Below are 24,174 nucleotides of genomic sequence, written 5' to 3'. Positions count from 1 at the left end.
TAGTCTTCATAGCATCATTGCTACCTTTGAGGGCTGTATTTGTATAGCTGATCGAACAGAAAAACAAGAATTCTGAAGAAGAAAAAAAAGTGATTCAAGACACCTTTAAAGATTATTCGGATTGGCAAGAAATAAATCAAAAAATTTACAATGGCTCTCTTCTGGGGAAAACAAAATAGGACTTCTCTGCCACTTTAATACTGTCCATATTTTCAAGTACACATGTTTTTCTTTTCTCTTTTCTTTCCTTCCCTTTCTTTCTTTTTTCTCTTTCTCTCTCTCTCCCCGCCCTCCTTCCTTCTTTCCTTTTCTTTCTCTTTCTTCTGTAGTACTGAAGACTGAATCCAGGGTCTTCATACTGAGCTGTGTTCCCAGACTTTTTTTTCTTAAATTTTGAGACAGACTCTAATTCACACAAGTTGGGCTCAAATGTGCAGTCCTCCTGCCTCAGCCACACAGAATGATGAGATTACAGGCAGATGCCACTTCATCTGGCCATATTTTCCATTTTTAAAGGATTGTTATTTAAGAATCATCTATTCCTTGCATTCTTTTGAAGTGGGTGAAAAACCACACTCATTAACAAACATGCATTAAATAGCTTTTACAGTATACTTCTAGGAGGTTCAGGTATATATGATGAAATTCTCAATGACTGTTTACTAAAGAGAACAAAGTTACTCTCAGCACCTTTTATTAATTATTTATTCTAGACCATTAAAATTACCTTCCAAAAACTTAGTATTTTATGGTAGAAAAGAACTACTTATATATTTCATGTGTAGCTAAGCAAGTTAATTTTATACCAAATTTATGACAAGGTGCACAGTATGTTTATCTGCTCTGTGTTAATGCATACAGTGCATATGTACTTAATAAGCTTAAGCATGATTTTACTACTTTAAATAATTACAGAATTTCAATTATAACAGATTTGTCTTTGAGACACATTGCTGGCCAGTTTTAGTCAATACTGAATTGTTAGTTGGGGGTACAATTCTAAACATTATCACAGGAAAATAACTTTCAATGTACTGCATAGTTTCTAAAAATGCACAGTTCAAAAAAAAAAAAAGGAATACCTATCCAAACACAAACACACACAAAATTTATGAAGACACTGCAATATATTACTACTCAACTTCTTGATTTTTCCAGCCTGGGTTTTGTTATCACTGATATCACTTAATACTTGTGAGACCACATATATACAACTTATCTCTTCGAAGAGTTAAATTTCTCAGCTGTAATCTACTATATGTTGAGTATCCTTAATTTAAAATCTAAGATACATACAAAATACTTCCAAATTAAAACCTTTTCTTGACTATCAACATGATGTCACATGAAAACTCCATATCTGATTTCATGTGACAAGGTCCAGTCTAACTATAGGCACACTTAAAATACTGTGTAAAATTACCTCTGAGCTACAGAGGAAGGTATCTGTGATACATATTTTCGTGTTTGGATTTGGGTCCCCATCAATAAACAGATTCATTATGTATATGTAAATGTAATATGTTTGTATTCTAAACACTGAAAAATCAAATCTGAAATACTTCTAGATCTAAGCACTTCAGAAAACATATATTCAGGATATTCAACTATACTGACATCCATTTAGTACTACAGCTCTTACGAAGTATTTTCACATATATTAGTTCACTAGCTACCCACAGTACCATCATTTTCTCATTTTGCAGATACCAACATCATATCTACTCAAAAAGACTTTTTTTTGTTTTGGTGTTTTGAGATAGGGTCTCACTATGTAGCCCAGGCTGGCCTTTAACTTATAATATTCCTGCCTCCACCAGCTAAGTGCTGAGATATTAGGGCATATGCTACCACATATGGCTCCAAAGCATGCATTTCATAAACTCTGAAACTTTTTGTGAAACTGTAAAGTGGCACATTATTATCCATATCCCCTTACTGGGGAAGTAGTGTTCACATTCCATAGCCTCCAATATTAGGTCCAGATGTACAACTCCACATTAGGAAAACTGTCTTTTTCAAATGGAAAAATTAACTTTAAAAAATCGGATTCCAACTTAAAGACTATTAACATTTTTAGCACAGCATAACATTCAACAGAATGTTAAGCTTTCTTTCTTTTTTTCAAAGTAATGTAAGTATCTCTCCATGGTATTAACCATGCATTCAGAAAAAGATTTTGCAGTCCCTGCAGGAACATATTTGGGTACATTGCGTAACAAACACAGGCAGGCCTCTGATGACATGGAGCTCACAGGAAGGAAGGCAGGCAAACAAAGAGCAGACAACCAGTGAGGGAACTTAAACTTTTTGCTCCTCTGTATATACAGGATCTCTCTAGAATGGAGAGAGGGAACTTGAGACAGACCTTTGCTAAAGGCGCCTCAGAGAAGATACTTGCTCTGAGATCTAAAGTAGAAGCCAGGCATGCAGAACAGGCAGTATGGTGTTCTAGGCAGTGTGAATAGCATATACTGTCTGCAGACTTCAAGACAGAAAAGCAAAATACATGACACACTTGAAGAGACAATTTTTTTCAGTCATAAATCTTTTCTGCAACAAAGAAGAAAGTTATCAATAAGGACCACAGCCTATGTAAGCACAAAAACAGTTTAAGACAAGGGCAAACTCAAGTAATATTTTAGAAGTTGTATTCAATTCTTCAAATTGCTATTTTTAAATTCACTCTGCCTAATTCATGCTTCTCAATGAAAATAAAACCTTCAAACAACACACAATACTTATGGTTTGGGAAAGGAGAATCGGAGTGACTTTTGAATTAAAATTAAAATCCTCAGAAGAAAAAGATGTCGTTAGTGAAACTATGATTAAGAAATAATGGTCAGAATTACAAAAGAAATAATGCAAATCAAGCTTCTTTAATTATTCAAGAGAACTCCTATTCTAAGTAATTAAGTCTATCCTAAGAGAAAACAGTAGTTTCAGCCCAATTTAGAAGCTTTTGAAAAATAGAGTATGTAATGTTATTTTGTATAGACTTTGTGATGTAGCTTATTTATTTTATGGTCAATGTGAATAAAAACAGATTTTTAAATTACCTCAAATATCACAAACAATAAGGTCTTTCAGCAGTTACATATTTTACTCTTCACTCTTTAAAACTGAGTCCGCCTGACAGTTTATAGATGTTATCACCAAAAACTAATACTCTGCTGTTATGGTGTAAATATGAAGTGTTTCCCTGAAAGCTTATGGATTTAGGGCTTGATCCCCAGTGCAGCAATGTTCAAAGGTGGGACCTAGAGAAGAGAATGCATCATGAGGGTGCTGACCTTATCAATCATTTAATCCTCTGCTGAGTACATAGCTGAATGAACTATTAGGAAACAAGGCCCCAGTGGAGCAAGTAGATCACTAGGAATGTGCCTCTGAAGGGTATGCCTGGTCCCCACAGCCCTTTCCTCTCTCTGGCTCTTTCCCTGTTTTTCTGCTTCCCTGCTGCCATGAGCTGAACAGCTCTGTTTCACCATACCTTTCCCCCATAATGTTCTGTCTCACCTCAGGCTCAGAAACAACAGGGCCAGCTGATCATGGACTGAACTCCCTGAAAGCATGAGCCGAAAATAAATCTTTCCTCTTTCAGTTGTCTTTTCACATTTTGTTACAGCAAGGAAAAGCTGACTAACCCAACTACCAAAGAGAAAATTTAATTTAGGAAATATGTTCAGGGTGACAATATGAAAGCCTCCTTTAAAAAAAATACTCACTGTTCACATAGAGAACTTTTAAGACACAGAGATCTATACCAACTACATAATGAGAAACAATGACAGAAATTTTACTTCTGAGATTCTGGGTCAAATTTTATATATGAGTAAAGGGGAAAAAAACTAATACCCTTTCAACAATTAATCAATATAGGTGAAATACATTCTTGGTTCAAGTACTGTAATATGCTCAAGACACAAAAGTCAGTAAGATGCAACTCTTCCATGCTCTTGCAATATATGGGTCAGTGGAAGAGCCAGAGTTTGATGAAAACATAAACCTGGTAGGTTGTTAAGAGATACAGATCTATTGGAAACAATAAAGCACTACTGCAACAGACTGGACACTACTGGAACATAATGGCCGTATGTGGCAGCAATCAACTGCATTCCCAAAACTGAATAGTACAGACATTTTTACCAGAATAAATTCTATTACCTAAGTTTTAAACGGCTGCCTCAGGAAAAAAATAAATAAATAAAAGGAATTAAAACTACCCAGACCTGAGAAATACCTTGCCTAATTACTTTTTAAAAACTGACCCCTTGCTGGGCATGGTGGCACATGCTGGTTAATCACAGCACTCAGAGGGAGGCTGAGGCAGGAGGATCACTGCGAGTTTGACACCAGCCTGGGCTACAAAGTAAGCTCAAGGCCAGCCTGAACTGCATAGCAAGACCCTGTCTCGAAAAGACAAAAACAAACAAACAAACAAAAAAAACCAAACTGTCCCCTCACTAGTGAGTAGAAATGAGTTAATTAAATGTTTCAAATATGAAAATACTATGAAAAGAAAATCAGCTTATTCCCCTCCCATTAGACATATGTGAAACAAATATTTAAAGAATATCAGTGCTGATTTCCAACTGACTTGATCTGGCCAAATCCTGGGCAAACACAGAACCTAAAATGTCAATCTAGTATGCCTTAATTATTGCAACAGAAATCCTGTCATTGGGGCATATAATTTCCTAGGAAACACTTCAGTAGAGAGACTCCTACACTGAAATTTCAAAAAGGCATTAAGCAGTAACTAGATGGGAGAACTATTTCTTACAAGTTTACTAAAAACTTATGGGATTTCTCTAGTCTAGATGATATAAAATGATAAATACAAGTACTTTGGGAAATGGCCATGAATTACCAATCGACCATGGATCAAACCGATTCACATTAAAACTACTTTATGGAAGTTCAAAATCCATTGCTAACTTCCTGAACAAATAAATTTCTAATGACCAGAAGCCAAAGTATATCTCCCATAACTAAACTAAAATAAGCCCCCAAAATCATTTTATTTTTGATCTTCTGAATGCCACTTTATCTCCAAATATGTTTTTCCCAGGCCTGGATCAGAAAACTTCAGGCAAAGCTACTGACATTTTTGGGAAATTCTCAGTGTGCTTCCCACATTACTTACAAATAAAAACACCTTTAAGTTACTAAATGAGTTTTCACACCTAAGGTAATAACTGGCTAATTCATTGATGGAGAGACTGGAGAGATTCCAATCCAAACAAAAAATCGTTCAATGGAAGATGTCTAGAAATCTCTTACTGCAATGAAGTAACTGAATTCATGCATTCTTATATTAACTTTAACCTTTAGGACTACCTCAGTTTATGAAGTCGAATATTTAGACATTCATAATACGCACCCTTTAATGTCTTTCAAATAATCAGTTTCTACAGTGGAACCATCTTAAATATTTATCACACAATGATGCCCTTAGGATCTGTTAGGTTATTTATATTTTGCCCTAAACTTTCAAGACCTTAGTCACCTTTTTTTAAAATTTTTTTTTCCCCCAGTGTCAACAGACTCTCATTCAGAAGAAATGACAGTGTGGGAAAAGAGAAGCGAAAGAAGGGGAAATTACGTATGTATATATATATACAGGATAGTTAACATAGCTGTACTACTGTCTTCTATTGCTCTACAGAAAGGAACAGTTAATGATTACTTGTTTGATCAATCTTGTATGTCTCTATTTGTTTTCCTGAGAAACCACTTTGAAGATATCAATAAGTAATATAACAACCATGGTTAACTTCCTACACCTCTGTCTGTAACTGTTTTGTTTGTATTGTTCTTACGCTATTTTGTAAATGGATGCCTGTCTGTTAATATGTTTTCCTTCTTTTATTTTTTAAAATAAAAAAAAAGAAATGACATATGAATGAAAGCGTTTTAACTGTGAGGCATTCTGTAAATATACTGCAATTATATTATTATTATTTAATAATATTAATGTTATTACTATATTACTTTGTGCAGAGTCCTTTCTACCCCTCAAAGCAATGTGGTACTGAAGAAATTATCTAGATTACAGAACATAATCATAGAGCTTCAGGAATCTGCTTCTGGAACCAACTAACAGATTTAACATAGAAGATGACTGCTGTGATTGCCAAAACAAGTATTTTGTTATGAACTAAGATAATCAGTTTTTTTTTTTTTTTGGTTTTTTTCCGGTACCGGAAATCGAACTCATGACCTTGCGCTTGCCAGGCAGGTGCTCTGTGCCGCTGAGCTAAATCTCCAGCCTGATAATCAGTTTTAAATTATCTAAAGTACCAGCAAACGTGTCTAAAATAAGAGCAAATATACCCTCCATATTTAACTCTGGAAAATGTATTGGAGTAAAATCTATAAACTTGGTTATAAAAATCTGTGTAATATTTTGGTGTTTGGAGACCTTTGTTATTTCTTTGGTCTTGGATAAACTCTAGGGAGCAGAGACAGATGTGTTGATGGTCACAGGGTAAATCAGGAGTTATCTGTCACATCTTTATTCAAGATGTGGGACACAAGTTATCTTGACTGCATGCAACAATCCTCCAAGGACAAAAACATAGCAGGGCCGCTATGTTGTTTTTGTTTTTCATTTTTTAAAGTGTAATCTGCAATCTAACTCTAAAAGCAGAACATAATCATAGATAACAAAAAATTCCAATCAGCTGAAGACTGATGTTAACATCAAGTTTGCTAAATGGAATATTTAAATACAATATAAACTTGTGCATGTGGTCAATGCTTATTCCAATCTCAAACAGAATCCCCATGGGCTCTGATAAATGGGAGAGCAGAGAGCTGGGTAAAAGGCAGTGGACATAAATGTTGTCTCTGTAAGCTAAGATTCAATTTGATCCAAAGAATGTTTTCAACTCTTGATTCTATTCAGTTTGAGTTACACAAAATAACTTGTTCTAGCTTGAATTGTTAACAAAAGTTTATTTTTTAGATTTGACATAGATGCCAGTTTAACAAATTAGTGTGGTTTATTCAGAAATTATATTTTAGGACCTTGTTTCCAAAGTCCCTGGCATAGAACATATGATGTACAAGTGCTTTAGCCTACCAGCGTTTAACTCATTCAACCTTAACACCATTCAGGAACCAAAATAAAGAAATAAATAAAATAAAATGAAATAAATGAAGAGAGGAAAGAGGAAGGCAAGAAGGAAAGAAGTTCAGAAGCAAAAAAAAAAAAAAAAAACTAACAATAAGAAAATAGTTATATTCTACCACTTACAAGCTTTCTAATTCATGACTTAAAAGTCTAAATTTAAACTGAGGGCAAAAATGCTATCATACACATCCTTTTCACTCAGGAAGAAAAAGTTAGTATCTGTAAAGCCTTTAAACCACAGGAATTCAGAGATACTTAACATCAATTATTTAAAAAGTTACTAATCTGTTACAGAGCAAAGGAAAAAAGAACTGTTTAGGTCACCTGACCAGTGGTATTACTACCACTTGTTTTCTTCCACTAAAAAGGGAAGGCAGAACGTAATAATTTCTCAAGTGAAGCCAATCAATCATCTTAAGGATATTTCTGTTTAAGAACTACTCCTAAGTGTTGATGCACTTCTTCTAGTATTTAAAAAAAAAGTTTCTTACTGTGTTTAAGAGGTGTGATCAACATTAGTGGCCAATATACACTACTTTGAATATTCTGATAGCACAAAAAGATTTTTTACATCTCTAGTACTGAAAAATGAAGAACTAAGAACTTTGTCTCTGGATTAAAAGAAAACTTTCCCTTGCTTTCTCCCTTTTTCAATGTTCGTAAGACAAAAACTATCTAAACATTAAACACAGTTTGAAACATTAACTTTCCAAAGCCTTCATTTCAAATTGCTGAATGACAGCATAAAAATTTGCCTTTATATGTTTTATACATGTATGTTTGATATTAGGTACCTACTGTCAGTTTTTACAGTGTGATGAGTACTACGGTTGTTTAAAAACAACTGCAACATACTTAATATATAACAGTTTAAATAACAATATTCAAAATAATCCAAGAGGAGCAAGTAGAACAGATACTGGGGATTTCATTATAGCATTCTCTCTGCTTTTACATATGTTTAACATTTTTTCAAAACATTTAAAATGTTTACAAAAATCCCACCTCCATAACTCTAAATCTAAGGGATCTGAGTCAAATCTCATGTAAAGATGGTCATTTAACTTTGGGACAGGAAATAAGAAATATGCAATATATGGAGACAGGTGATATATGATGGAACAGAAAGGCTATATAAGGAAATATGTTGATGTTGCCATACCAGAAGTTCTGGAATTCAGAAACGTAGTTACAGGGTTCAAAGAAAACAGTCACCCACGAATACAAATTAGGTGAACATATAAACTAAGGAACTTGTTATAATGCTTGTACCAATCCACAGGACTAAAACACCTGATACAGCAATTATATTCTATCACTGATTCTGGATAGTTATTAATTATTTATAATGATGTAGTAAAATACTAGGACGCTTTCAAATTCCTTTTAATGAACATTTTTCAAAAACAAAATGTGTTCTTCCATCAAGAAGACTATCTTTTAAAAAAATTTAGAAAAGAACCGTATTAGCAAATCAGAAACAATTTAGAATCAAAGAATGCTTCCCCATCCCCCCCAAATTAATGACCAACATTCATTTCTCTCAAAGAGCACATTTAAAGACCATTATTTACCACACTACCATCTTCTACTCCCACTTTTTTTTTTCTTTTTTGGACTGAACTCAAGCTATATGCCTAGCCCTCTAGTTTTCATTTTGAGACAAGGTATCAGTAAGTTACTAAATTGCCCAGACTGGGCTCAAACTTGTGATCTTCCTGCCTCAGCTTCCCAGAATGGTGGGTTTATAGGTGTCTACCACCATTCCTGGCCCAATATGTTTTTATGGACAACTGTAAGGATAAAAGGTCAACTACTTTAGAAATGTAGAAGGTTCTACAAATAAACTTTATACGATGATTTATAATATTTCGATAAACCTATCAATGTCTCTTACTCATATACTGCCAACACCTTGTACAGTACTTTATTACTTTTCTGCAAAGAAGCTTTTCTAATGAAGTCTCTAGTAACAGTGGTATGTGAATGACCTTGCAAGAGATGTGCCAAGATTAGCAGATTCTCAGTGAGAGGTCTACAGTCTCTTTACAGAAAATCCTGAATCTTTTCACTCATGATTCCTACATTTAAAATGGTATGTATGTATCTTTTTTTTTTTTTTTTTTCTGGTACTGGGAATTGAACTCACAACCTTGTGCTTGCCAGGCAGGCACTTTGCCACTGAGCTAAATCCCTAGCCCCTAAAATGGTATTTATTAAACACTTAAAAATATTATATCTAGATTTTTTCTAAATGAGTTATTTTCCACTCTACTTTTGTTCCTTCATGCTAAAGAATTAACTATGAACACTGCTCAGTCAGTAAGTTACCTTATAACTACAACACAGTAAACTTAATGACATTAAAGATAGCTTGGTTGATTCTACACCTTATTTGCAATTATTTGTTAAGTGAATATTGCTTTTTACTCTATAATTTTACCACCTGCATATATAAAGCCAACTTCTTCACTTCCAACATACATAGTATTTAATAGTACAATACACCTTCTTAGAATTCTAGAAATGTTACCCTGTCACAATAGGCTCTAGAAACAGAATACCTCGGTTTGAATCCTGACTCCACCAGTTACCAGTGCATTGCATAAAAATCTCCACATTTCTGCTTCCTCATCTATGAAATGGAGATAATAAGGGCTGGGGATTTAGCTCAGCGGCAAAAGCGCCTGCCTGGCAAGCGCAAGGTCGTGAGTTCGGTTCCCGGTACCGGAGAAAAATGGAAAAAAAAAAAAAAAAAAGAAATGGAGATAATAATACCTAGCTTATAACTTTGTAGGGAAATTTTATTGAGTCAATATGTGCATTTAGAATAGTGCTCTGCTGGGCAATCATACATGAAGGTTTACTGATTTGGGCACCACATGGACCTGTTATAAAGCACTATAAAATCTGATCAATTGCTACAATTTATTTGCACACTATGTATCTGATTTGATTACACTAAATGCATCTCAGTGAAAAACAGAACACCTTCTTTGTGACACAGCAAAGCTACACACATACTTGGACTGAACTACATCATTTCATAATAATCACATTTCTAAGGTACTAGGTCAAATTGCTCAGGAAGTCAGATGTACTGTCAGGGTACATAATGATAGAAGCAAAGAAATGGATGTGATAAAACACCTAGAAGAACTGAAAAATAAGACCAAAAGTTTATAATCTACAATCATTACTAACACTGTTTTTAAAAAATCACAGATTTATTCAACCCATGGAATTACGTAGACCATGTAACTGCTCCAGTCCATTATAGTAGCCACTAGGCACATGCAGTTGTTTTCATTACAATTAAGCTTTAATCCAGTTTCTTCAGTCACATTAACCATATTACAAGTGTGTGATAGGCACAGGTAGCTAGTGGCTACCTAACTGCCTAACATAACCATTAAGGTTTAGGTCTAGACTGTTCCCCCCAAAACTTCATGTGTTCAGAGGTGGTACTTTTTGGAGGTGACTGAATCACGCATAAGGCTGCTACACCCATCAGTGGATTCATCCACTAATGAGTTCAGTAGCTAAATATGTTGACAGGAGGTGGGGCATGGTTGGAGGTGAGTCACAGAGGGCACAGAAAGGTGTAAATTCCTCCTCGGCTCTCCCTTCACTCTCTACTTCCAGGGATGAGCAGCTGTCCTCTGCTCAGACCCCTTCCACTGAGCCATTTCTGCTTTGGAGCCAGCTGACAATAGCCTGAAAACACGAACCAAAAGTAAACCTGTCTTCCTTTAAGATACGAGTGTCACGTATTGTGTTCCAGGGACAGGAAAGTAACTACAACAACATTTCCACCACTGTGAGAAGTTTCGTCAGATAGAGCTTCAGGGCTCATTCAACATCCTTTGAGTATTCTCCACGTGCTAGATACAGGGTATAGAAAGATAAGACCACTGCCCTACATAGTCTGTCTAGTAGGAAAAATAGGTAAAAATATTTACTATTGCTAGAGTAGAGCTAATTAAATGTCTCAGTGACCAATTTGATTTTGCAGTACTATTCTGAATTTCAAACCAATTAGCTAATATTCCAGTCTTCTTATCTAGTTTCTAAAATCTACCTCTTCTGCAGACTTGGCCTTGCTCACCTAGCATGATGATGACACAGCAAGTAATGCTGAGACTCGTAATTAACTAGAAACCTCTGGCACTTCAGGACCTTTGGAGTTGATGCTTCACACTGCTGGCAACTCTTTTCACTCTGGATATTTTTTCTTGGTCCCTCACAGGAGATCACTTTGCCTCAACTGTCACTTTTGGTTTAGAGTTCTCAGCATGTGTTACACTTACAGTGACTGGCCGAGTTATAATACATTACCAACAAATTAGTACTTTAATTGAGGACAAGCCTCAAGAGCCAGTGGAGGGTGGAAAACAGTCACATTCTAGGCAGAAAGGGAAGGCACTACAAGGATGAAAGAGAGGAGTAGAAGCATTAACAGAACAATGTATGAGCAAGCAAAGGTTCACTGCAATATATAAAACATACAGGGGGGCAACAGCAACAAATGAGGTGTGACGCTGCCCAGTGCCAAAAGCCTAAATGCCACCACGGTAAGGAGTTTGTTTTGGATTAACCTGAGTGATAACCAGCTATTATGTACGGTAGTCAGATGACATCTCTATTTCCAAAAGACAAACCTGGGAAAATAGACAGTAAGATACATGAAGGGGAAAGAAGTCTGAACGGAGACCTAGTTGAATATAGTGAGATACAGATGAGGAAACTGACTCAAGAGGCATTAGACAAAAGGAATTCCAATTATTGACAGAATCCTTCCAGACCACCAACAACCAAAAACATTTGCTACCCAAATTAGTGAGGAAGACAACAAGACAGAAAACAAAAACCACAATCAACACAAAAATTTAAAGGACTGACATGAAACAGCTTGAAAAGAAATAAAATGAAATGAGGAAATAGTCCCTTCTGCCTAAACTACAATTCCCAAAGACAACCACAGGCTAGCTGCAGTCTCTCTTCAGACCCTTGCACAAGACTGCTTAGTAAGTCTGTCTCCAGTCACGCTATTTAAAACCGCACAACACAGGCACATTCTCAGCACTCCTCAATTCCCTTTCCTTCCCCATTTCCTGCTTTATTTTTCCATTACTTATCACTATCTATTATTCTATATATTTTGCTTACTTAATGTCTGTATTCCTACTGCTTCAACATCAGCTCTGTAAGGGAAAGGATTTGCCTATTTCATGCCCCCAAATACACCAGAGTCTAAAAAGTGCCTAGCATATTGGAGCTACTCAACAAATACTTGTTAAGTAAATAATGTACACAAATAAAAGGCAAAATTACTGCATATAAGCTAACAAGTATGACTATAAAACTATATTTAACATGGAAATTCTGGTTTGAGATCTAATACTAAAAATTTGTACAATTTAACAGTAAAATGCAGTTAACACTAGCACCTACTTACCTGATAGGCTCGTTCTAAGATTTTTTTGTGAGATTAACTGTTTTAGGTAATAATCATGACACAGTGTCTATTAGACATCTACTCCTCTAATCCACAAACATTTACGAAGAATCTACTATACAAAAAGCAACATCCTAAGTACCAGATATAGACGTAAATGGAAAAAATATATACATATATATATATGTATATACACCTATCCTCCTGGAATCTAACTATGGCCTACAAACGAATGGATTCCAAAGAATAATAGTGCTACAGAGGAGGTCGATAAAGGCCTTGACACAGAAACCAAGAGAATGAGGGCAGTCAACTTCAGATGTGGTCAGGAAAATTATCTCCAAGGCCAGTAAAGCTAACAAGGCACTATGCAGGCACAGTGGGCACAGAAGCACACTGACAGGGCTCCTAGGAAAAGGGTCCGTTGTGTTCAAAGGTTCAGTCCTGCACGGCAAAGAGCTTTCAGCACATTTTAGCAACCAAGAGGAACTCAGTATAACTGAAGCATATTAAGTCAAATGAGATCACTGAGATAGGCAGGAGCCAGATCATGCTTAACCCCAAAAGGGTCATAATAAAGATTTGTGATTTTATTCTTCATTTTTCAACAGGAAACACAAACTATTTTGGGGAAAGGTAATACAGAGGAAGATGAACTGAAGTAGGATTAATTCTCCAAGACAGGCAGTAGAATCTAGCACAGACATAGTGCTTGCACATACAGAGATGAAGAGACACAGACAGATATCAGATGTACTTTGAAAAAGACTGGATATGGGGACGAGGAAAAGAGAGGACTCAATGATGACTCCTAGGGATGTCTGATTTAACTGCTGCCTTCCTGATGGTGCCACGGTAATTAACACTGTTAAGTACTTAGCTCATCTTAATTACTAAAACAGATTAAAAACTAGTGATCTATAGCAAAAAAAATGGCAGGAAATGAAAATGAAATTAAGGCACAATAAGAAAGTATGTATCAGACCAGATTTCCCACTGAAAAATAACTATGAAGTGATATAAAATATCTCTCCTTTAATCCCAAGAATCCGAATTCAAGTGCCACGATTCCTTAGAGAAGTAAAACACTGTGAGGGTCTCCTGGGTCCCCCCTGGAGGTATTTACTGAAAGAAAAAAACAAGCAAAAAGAAACCAGTACCCCCGAGCTTCTATCAGTCCCACTGGATAGGAAAGATAAAACTGGAATTCTGTACTACCACAGTAACCAGAATTAAGAAGCCAGATAAAAAGAATTGGGCCCAACATTCTATTCAACTTTTGTCCTCCAGGAATGTGTGGAATCATAAACAACACACACTGAAATTTAAGAAAACTCCACAAAAAAGGTGTTACAAAAAGGCTTAAAAGGTAAACACAGCTTTCATTTATCCTTACAATATTTGAAATTCAGGGCTTACCAAGAGCCATCTTGATAAAATTCCAAACTTCAACTCAGAACTTAAAAGGGCCAGGTAGTAGGAGCAAGGCTATCAGGATAGCCTAAATTGAGCCACGTGTCCTATCAATCACTGATGAATCAGAGTAGCCAATGCTTCTCTGCCTGTCACGGAACATTAAATCTTACCTGGAAAAAGGATAACTACCATTCAAATCCTCTATAATTTTCCATTATAGTGTTAATAAAATATTACCAGGCTTCCAACAAAAAAGGATCAATAATAAAAAACCAGATGACAGAATTAGGCCCATAGATAATCCAGGTATTAAGGGTTATCATTCAGGAATTTTATAGCAATAACTAATATACCCAAGAAAACAGATGAGAACTTAAACTCACATAAACTTTAGGGCTTAAAATGCAAAAACTGAAATTAAAAATGCAGTAATTATGAGGTAGATTAGGCCTTAGGCAACCTGGACAACTACCTAGGTAAAATGCATCAAAAGTTATAAAAACCTAAGGCTAACAGGGTAAATGAGATGTTCTCTAAAAAGAGAGGACACAGAGAATGCAGGACTCAAAATGGCAACAGGCTTCTGGCTGAAAACTGTGGATTAATCACAAAAGTCCTATTTTTAATCTTTCATCAGAAACTGGTGCTATTCACAGTAATCAACCAGGAGACACAATTTTCAATTCTGTATTTGCATATGGGCACAACGAATCAAAAGACAGTAAATTGGGCATTCTGGCACATGCCTGTAATCCCAGAACGCAGGAGGCTGAAGCAGGAGGCTCACCTTGAGTATGAGGCCAGGCTGGGCTTCACAGTAAGTTCAAGGCCAACTGGAACTACACAGCAAGATCACCTCAAAAAACCAAAAACCAAACAAACAGAAGACAAAAACAACAACAAAACCCCACCAAATCAAAAGAGACTGTTTCAGATCCTCCATTTACATCTGGCAAGAGGCCAAATGAGTCCTTCTACTGGGCAGTTTAAATCTGGTGCACAGTCAAGTGAGTTTGTGATAAAACAAATGTCCTAATGCCCTATTTACATGAGGAATTTTCTATAGAAAACAGCCCCTTCTCTCAACATCAGGCCACTGTGAGCCTTTTACTGGCCGTTTTGGCCCTGCAGAGCATACCTCTTTTTCACCTTCAATTCTTTGTGTCTTGCCCAATTTTTTGTTCAGGATACTAAGAACCTAGAAAGAAACCCTACAGGAATTACCATCTGGTAACAACTGGATTCAACCAGACATTGGACAGAGAAGATAGGAGTGAACATGAAGATGGTCTGGTAGCAAATATCCAAAGTGACACAAAGGGAGAGACAGAAAGGATAAAATAGTGAAATTTATAGAGAACCTCCAAATGATATAAGGGAAATATAACTCCCAACCTGCTAGATGTCAGCTACGCTGAGTTCGTGTCCCCAAAATCAAACAATGAATCCGAAGGAACAATGAAGTTAAGAGTAGGAAAACTTTATTGCGACAGAGATCTCCTGAGACAGCAGGAGGCCCAACTGGGGTGCCAATAAGTCCACTTCACAAAGCAAGTTTTACAGAGCAAAATCACAAGGTGGATACACATGGGACAAAACTATGGTCAACCAACGAAACTGCAAGTATAGCCACTTAGGTAATGTTGATCCAAGGGGGAAGCAAGTCACATAGCAAGTGTACATGGAAAAAACAATGACCTTTTTTGGAAGACATGAGTCAGGAGGTCACGGTCACCCACCTGGGTGACTGATGTCTATCTAGACCTTACTGGACCAGATCATACCAATTTTAGTAAGTTGCTTATCCCTTGGGGAGGACATACGCCTGGTCATTCCATCTTTATCTTGAAGCCTGACCCTCAAGAGATGCGCCTCCAGACACAGTTGTAATGTATTTTCATCCTCTGCATTGACTCCCTCAAGGGCCTAGCCCTGTCTGACTGCCTATAATATTTTTACCTAATTTAGCTGTCTATAATAAAATGACCTAACATATACATAACTACAGTAACCCCAGAGGGCAAGAAGAAAACTAAATAGAAGTAACAAAAAACATAAGCTAAGAAAATTTCCAAAGTGACAAAGGATGGCAAGCCACTGACAGACAAGACACTCTACAAACTCCAAGTAAGTGTTAATGTTACAGAAACCAGAATAAGAAGATGCTCATGAATATGGATTTTGTTAAAAACTGAAATATATCTACCAGAATCAGGCTAAAATTATAATACTTATACAATATGGCTCTATATTTGTATGGATAATATTCACGATATATAACTAAATTTTTAAAAATATATATTTCCAAGGCAAAACTAGTAATTTTATATTAAAGAACTTCAGATATATATCATGAGAACATTTTGTCTAGACACAATGAATTACCATCTTAACTTAGGTACATAAATGAGATATAATCCCAAACTCTGACAATTTTCTTTAGGAAGAACACTTATTTCTCAGTCTAGTAATAAAATGAAAAAAAAAAAAAAAATACTGTCAGAGGAAACTGCCCATAGAAAAGATAATAAAAATGCTACTAGATTTGAATCAATCAACAGAATACATATATAAGCAGTACAGGAAGACAAAAACAAAATACCCTGAAAGCACTAAATCCTTTACAAGTCAATCAATTTGTTATACATATATTCAAAGATGGGTGTTTTTATAGGAAAATTCTATTGTACAAGAGATATGTACACAAGACTCAAAATTACAAGTTTAAAGGAAACACCCTTAATTTTACCCCAACCCTAAGCCCTGTTTTATTGCCTGGCATTCGATTTTTTTAAATCATTTTCTTTTCTAAAGTAGCCTAATGTAAAGGTCATTAAGTCAATCAGTTCTCATACAAGTGAAAATAATCACCACTATCTGAGCCTAAAACTTTCCTTCTCCATGACACAATTTTATCTAATTGAATGACTTTGTATGTTCTTGCTGATATGGAATATAAGATGCTTCCTTGGATACACACTTGTTTATTCTAGAATGGAACTGATTTTAGCAATTAGACAACTAAGCTTCATTAAAATAATTTCAATCCAGAGGTTTCAGAGTATATGGCAAGGATACATACAATGACTTTCATTTCTTCTCTACCACAACCGGGTCAGCAGTGACTGCCTGCAGGAAGGTGTTAGAAAGGAATCTGAAGCATTCTACTTAGGAAAAGGTTAGGAAAATGTGCCTGAGGGATTTGTAATGTTTGCTCCTGTATGGGGGGGCGGGATGGATGCAGGATGTTATCACTCTACCATTAGCCCCAAATTCCTATTCTAACTACTTTTCCTTACCTGTGTGAAATAAGTTCCTTACTCTCTCTGAACCCAGGTTGTGAGGAAGTAAAAATGAGCTCTGTAGATAATCAGACTGTGATGTCACAAAAGGACACAGACAAGGTTAACAGGAGACCAACAGGTAAGGAAATATCACCCAAGGCCACACTACTATTCCAAAATGACTGACATGATTACAGCTTTTCACCAATGACTTCCCTGGGCTTCTTCATTTCTCCAGCCTTCTAAACAAAGACAGCTGAGAAACCCAATTAACTTGCCCACCTCCACTTCATGCACAATAACATTCAATCCAGGAGTCTCTTCTTTCCCTAGTCTCTAATTACAATCACTCAGCGCGGCCCTCTAGAGGGTTACTCCTGCAAGGCTTCTTCCTTGCTGCAAACCACTAAACCTAAATATTTTCAATACAAATCCATTCCAGATGATTGTGGCTTGGTGGGCAGTTTCTTCATTTATATATCAACTGTATTTATGCAGGGTCACTGTGAGGATTAAGTGAAATGCTATAACCTAAAATGCCAAACATCTGTTTAATAAATAGCAAGTACAAAACAAGCATTAGTTTTCTCTCCTCCATCAGCTCAAAGCAAAATTATATACGCAATTTTATTTTTTTAAAATCATCTATGTGGTTCTTCACAATCAAAATTACGTATCTTGGTACCTGCAATTTCAGCTACTTGGGAGGCGAACGGAAGAAGGTAGTCTGGGAGTTCAATGCCAGCCTCAGCAATACAGGGAGACCTTCTCTCAAAAAAATAAGCCTACATGCACAATGCTCAGAGTTCAACCCCTAGCCCAAACATATACACCCGTACATATGCAGAACATAATTAAGAGTCAAAAACTAAGCTCCCAAAACAGATATAACACTAAGCAAACTAAATACAATCAAATCCACTAAATAAAGACAGAGTTGCAGGACATTTTACTTTACTGTGCAGCAACCCCAGACATCATGGGCTCCATTTTAACATGTATACTTGGCCGGGGATTGAGCTCTGCGGCACAGTGCCTCCTTGGCAAGTGTGAGGTCCTGAGTTTGATTCCTGGTACAAAACAAACTAACATGCACACTTTAGGAAGCTGGTTCCTACAACCATAGGAAATTAGAATCCGCAACTGTGAACCGAGAGAGCAGATATACTGACCACTGGGAGAAACAACAGCTCAGTAAGTTCTGCCAGAAGACAGAGAAACTATGAATACTAAACATAAATTAAAATGCTCAGAAATATTAAGTCATTTACTATAGTAGCTTCTAAACTTTTTAAGTGAGCAGCCCAACTATAAAACACATGAGCACATACCTCTATTCGTGTATACTCGCTTATAAGTCATACACTACATATATATTATAGAATACACACTAAAACAAGAATTACAAGATTATAATATTTTTATTTAGTTTAAGTATTATCAATTTTAAATGATTTTTTTACTCTTGTAGTTACTAAGAATATTATTACTATTAACATATTAAATGAGATCACTATTACTGAACATGTCTGCTTATTTTTTTAAAATTTTGCTTCCCTAGTTTGTGAAGTTCAGTCTGTTTTGACACTATTAATCTGAAAAACGTAGCTTACAAAGGTACATAGGTAGATCCACATAGAAGAATGTTACTTACTAGCCTACTAAATCAGGATACTACCTTTTTATCACCAAACATGCAAAAGATTTTGTCAGCTACTGAATGTCAAGGTTATTAAAAGTTATAAAGTCAATTTTTTTTTTGCTAACTAAGTAACATTTTGCCTTTTTCTGTTTCCAATGAATGGGCCAAAAGTCCACTGAAATTCTTTGCAAGAAAGATTTTTCAATAGACTGGAAATACATAAACATGCTTTCAAAACGGTCTCTTCATAACATTATAGTTTCTTCTAAAAAGCAGGTACTCTCTTAGGATTTAAAATGCCAATTTTGCCACAGAGACAACTTAGCGTTTGATTTCTCAGAGACATCTGATATAGCTTAGTAATTTTAGCCTCTTACTAGTATTTGGAACTATTGCCTTTTGTAATAAAAACGTGTACTGTATCTTTGCATTCTAAAACTCTTCGAACTCTTTGATAATAAACCTCTTTCTGCCATCTCAATATTAAGTATCACAGATTCACTTGTTCTATTTTTGTCTTTTTAGGACAGGGCTTCACTATGTAGTACAGACTGGCCTTGAACTCACTTTGTAGCCCAGGACAGCCTCCAACTCGCAGTGATCCTCCTGCCTCAGCCTTCAGAGTGCTGAGACTACAGGCCAGGCATGGGCCACCATGCTGGCCTCACTTGTAAGTGTTTTTTAAAGTAACCGTATAATAGAAAAATTGCAAACACTGAGAAACTCAGCGCTGCTGCAGCGTCTCTAGGTTACAGAATTCTCTCACCTTCCTCAGCACACCACGGGCACTGTGACCACCTACCTGAATGTACATCTACAAGAGCCTCATATTAATACAAAGCTTATCTCTTCCTTTTGGGACACATACACACAAAACGTTGTCATGTTTTTATTCTCCCACCTCAATTCACTTTCCTCACCTCACTTCATAAACTATTATCTAGTAAAATGGCAAACTTTTAGTGACAAGGTTCTCACAATTATAGCTTATAGGAAAGTAACAGCACATTCACCCCACAGGCATACAATAAACACAGACTGACCAGAATTATTATTATTCAGATGGTGGCTCCAAGTCACCAAAAGTAAGTTAAACTACGCATAGTATATTCTATTTAAACATATAAGATAGGAATGCAAATTGTTAGATTGGGATATTTCAAAACACAACTGTCTTGTGTTCAAAACATTCATTGATTTAGAATGACATCACCCAACATACTCAAGTAAAACAATTTAGAGAAAGAGATGTATTATTTATTAAGCTATTCAAAATCATACACGTATATGCAAACAGCATTTACTCTACCCTTTAACTTCACAAATTTCCCAACCTAAACTTGAAAGAAAAGTAAAGGGAGCTGTAACAAGAAAAGTTTTTTGGCATTAAATCTCAGCATAATTGTCTCAATCCTAAAAATTTTCTATTCTCTAGATCTTTTTCTAGCATGGCATTTTTTCCTGATATATTTTACATGTCCTTTTACTTTAACTTGGAAAAGTGATAAAAGTCCACTTTGAAAGGAAATTCGTTTTAGTAATTTCCTGTCCACAAGAGGGCTCCAATATTTCTTCCATGAATGGAAAAGATAATATTCTAGTATTAAGCAAATAAAATGTACTGAAAAAACTTGAACTGTCATTATCTCATCTAAGCTCAGACTACAAATCATTACCTCTGCAACAATTTCTACATGAATCGTTTTGAAAGATTCAGGGCTTTTAACTGTTTCATCAACTAAAATGTTTCAAAAACCAGCAATGCTTTGCCATTGTCAATTTCTTTCTTAGGTAGAGTTTTCAATTTCATAGATATTGAGAAGTATAATTTCTAAAGTCCTAAATAGTATCCTAAGTGTATAAAGCACTTATAAATACAATAATGTTCCCAATCTAACAAAGCAAATTTACTACCTTGACCATCCAGTCCCAGGTTTTAACACTGACAATAAATATTTTCTAGAACAAAACCTATACTTATTAACATAAATTATGCTACAATTATACACAACGAAGATTGCCCCACCATAAACTATGATGTTGTTTTTAAAAAATAAAGGAAATGAATCACTTAAATACAATGTATTAAAAAGATACTCTGTTCAAATATTTTCAATTTTTTTAAACAAATATTACTACACTGAGATATCAGTAAATCTATTTCCAACTCAATCACTCTTAGTAAAAGAAAAACCAGCATTTCATGTAAACATACATAGACACCTACAGGACAAATATTACAGAATGGTAATTGGAAAAGTACCAAGGGAAAATTATTTTTTTAAGATTATAGCAAATCCATTTACTAAAGGTGCCACTCCCCCTTTAAAAAAAAATCTAAATTTGGATTTAAAAAATTAAACTCTTTACAATAAACACAAAACTATTAAACATTTAAAAAGAAATTTTAAATGTGAGTTCTATTTACAAAACAAAAACTAATCCTAAAAAATTGATTTTAAAGTGAGTCACAGACACAGCCATGAGACTACCAAAAACATCAATTGATTTAACAATTACTACAGCTCAAGAAAGAATTACTGCTAATGAAAACATGACAGGGGTTGTAACTTCACTGCCCCACCTCATCTCCTGGATTGGATTTTCCCATAGCTGACAAGCACCACTAAAATGTAAAAAAATAACATTTGTTTCTAAATAGCACAGACCCTTAGAAAGCTTAACATTTTACAGGACCTAGCAAAAATATATGCGTTCATATTTGCAAGTTTATACGAGTATACCAGTATGTATTCAAATTAATTTAGAGTTATACTGTGAGGGTAACATTAGGTATGGATTTTCAAAGTCAGAGTGGTAAATTGTTCTCACTTTGTCATGAACGTACACTCAAAATTAATTGCCCGTTGTTGGTAGAAGGAGCTTAATCCGAAGCATTTAACCAACAACTTCTAACAAAGATCTGTATTTCCCAAAAGTTGGGAATTCTAAGCATATATGAAAGAGGGCACTTCTTAAGCAAAAGTACAATGTAAGTTATAGCAAATGAAGGTTTAAATAGCTTTCACAAAGAAAAAAATTTATTTTTTCAACAAGTTGAACATGAGGCATAAAAAATACTCAACATTGTAACCTCTGCTGTACCTCAGCACACACTCAGAGATAGCATCATCAGGGCATTATATGTTTATTACATAATACTACTTTGCCCTTGCATATCACCTTTAATCAAGGGATCTCAAAGCACCACAGAAACATCAAGGCCTTAGCATACAGTGTAAAACAGATAAACTATTGTATATTGTAACTACAGCTATTAATAAAACCTTGTTCCTACTTCCCAGTCTCCAGGATCCCCACAGGAGCTTCCAATCCCTCTGCCTGACTTAGAAACAGTATTCCCCCAAATCACCTCAATTTGTGACTGATATTACCTACATCCCATTCTTCTTCATCATCAGGCCTAAAGAAAGCAGTGGCACTATTTTAATGTCACAAATCTATCCGATTACAACCTCTGTGATGGAATAAACGGTACAAAGGTGAACATATCTTGCACTGTGCATGATGATATAAAATGGAGGCTTTAGAGACAGCAAATCTTTGCCATAGGCGATAAGCTCAGCGATCACTCATCAAACAGCGGAAAGAGCATTTCCAGGCTCCGTCTAGAGATCTTTCCAGGCAACTTCAAGAGCAGTGTAGAGGAAATCATGTCAGCCACTGTCTTACCAACTAGGAGATTATACTAGTGCGTCCACAGCAGGAGGGAAAGAAAAACTAAAAGGACGATGCATGAGTTTGGAGACTCAGGAAGGAGAAGTGTAAAGTTGCTGCGTTACCACCCCCGACACAGAACGCTGTGGTTCCTTTGCATTTAAATAGCACGTTAAATGCGAAATCAAGTGTAAGCATAATGTCTTTAAGCCAAGGTCAAAATCTCTTGTCTGAGCTCCTTTAATTTCTCTTATTTTAAAGTCTGTAAAGGAGATTTCCTCCTATAGAAATATCTGACATTTTAAAATTTAATCATCAGCAAAGTTCAATTTTGTTTTTTTTTTACTGGAATACACAAACACTGAAATGTCAATTTGATGTAAGTGAGCATAATTACATGAATTTCAATTTCCATAAACAGGATTATTCGTCTTCCTGTTAAACCGCATCATGTTTGTCCTTAGGACTGCAAAGTGTAATTCCACACTCTCACGCCCCCCCCCCCAGCACCGTAAGGCTACACAGTAACTGTTAGTCAACAGTCTCGCAACCTTAACCTTTGTCAAGCAGGAGAAAAGCGTCGATAAGCAAGGTTACTTTTTGTTTCAAGTTCTTAACACTCGGTGATCCGGGCGCCTGAACCTGTTTCCTGCGCTTGTCAAAGGCTAACGTGTATACCCCTCAATATCTGTCACTCAAAAGCCCTGGAAAACATATAAATACTTATAGATTGGTGAAAATTCCAAAACACCTTAATGATCCCGTTGTCGTACTTGTTCACCTGAACAATTCGAAGAGCTCGCAGCAAACGCTAGCATACTTTTTTTTTTTTTTTTGAAGAGCTGGACATCCTCGCTCTCCAAAAATATCAATTGTGTGCCCCCGCGCTAATTGTCTGCCTCCGTCACAGTCAGGATGCCCGTTTCCCGGTCTACCTCTGCACCCAGCACGGACGCCCCTTCTCAGCGCTGCCCACCCGCCTGACGTTTTCAGCAGCGTTAAGACACAAGCGCTGGGAGCCTTCTAGCAAAGAGCGAGCCGTTTTCTCCACTTCAAAGCCCAGCCACACTTCCCTACTTCCCCCACGGCCTCGGTGCCTTGGAACACACGCACAAGAGAAAACCCATATTAAAACAGTATTTTTTTAGGGGAGGGGGTGCAGAAGCGCCAACTTCTCCGAAGCTCCCGGCACGGTGGCTTTTCCACGGCCCCCCGCACACCTGCACGCCGGGGTCGCCTCGGATCGCACAGGGCCGGCAAGCACAGCGAAATCACAGGGGGTCACAACTTCTCGCTCACTCACCATATCCGCCGGGACATTGCTGGACATCTTGCCGTTCGGATCGCTACAGCCCGACGTTCACGCAGGAAGCACAGCAGCGCACAAGCGTCCAGCTACACAAGTGAACCCTGGCAGTTCCGATCGGCTCTGGATGTGCTTTCCAAAATAATAAGACGAAGTTATTTCGCAGCCCGAGCGCCCGCCCGGCCGAGGTTCCGGCGCGAAGGGGGACCGTCCCCGCGAGCGGTGCGGCCGGAGCGCGAGGACACCTCG

At 36.5% G+C, this 24,174-nt stretch overlaps 1 protein-coding gene across 1 annotated transcript in view; it reads right to left on the bottom strand.

Moving 5' to 3' along the window:
* Window positions 1-24,174, bottom strand: part of Ubl3 (ubiquitin-like 3) — a gene marked incomplete in the record, with an annotated part of 55,089 nt that overhangs the window by 30,121 nt on the left and 794 nt on the right. The window contains 1 exon segment of the mRNA XM_013515870.1: window positions 23,923-24,057. Coding sequence (XP_013371324.1) covers window positions 23,923-23,949 — 27 coding nt within the window.

The sequence above is a fragment of the Chinchilla lanigera genome, unplaced genomic scaffold, assembly GCF_000276665.1.
Source record: "Chinchilla lanigera isolate Chin_1 unplaced genomic scaffold, ChiLan1.0 scaffold00030, whole genome shotgun sequence".
Classification (NCBI taxonomy): domain Eukaryota; kingdom Metazoa; phylum Chordata; class Mammalia; order Rodentia; family Chinchillidae; genus Chinchilla; species Chinchilla lanigera.
Note: the sequence above shows the minus strand (reverse complement) of the source record. Positions and strands in the feature narration are given on the sequence as shown.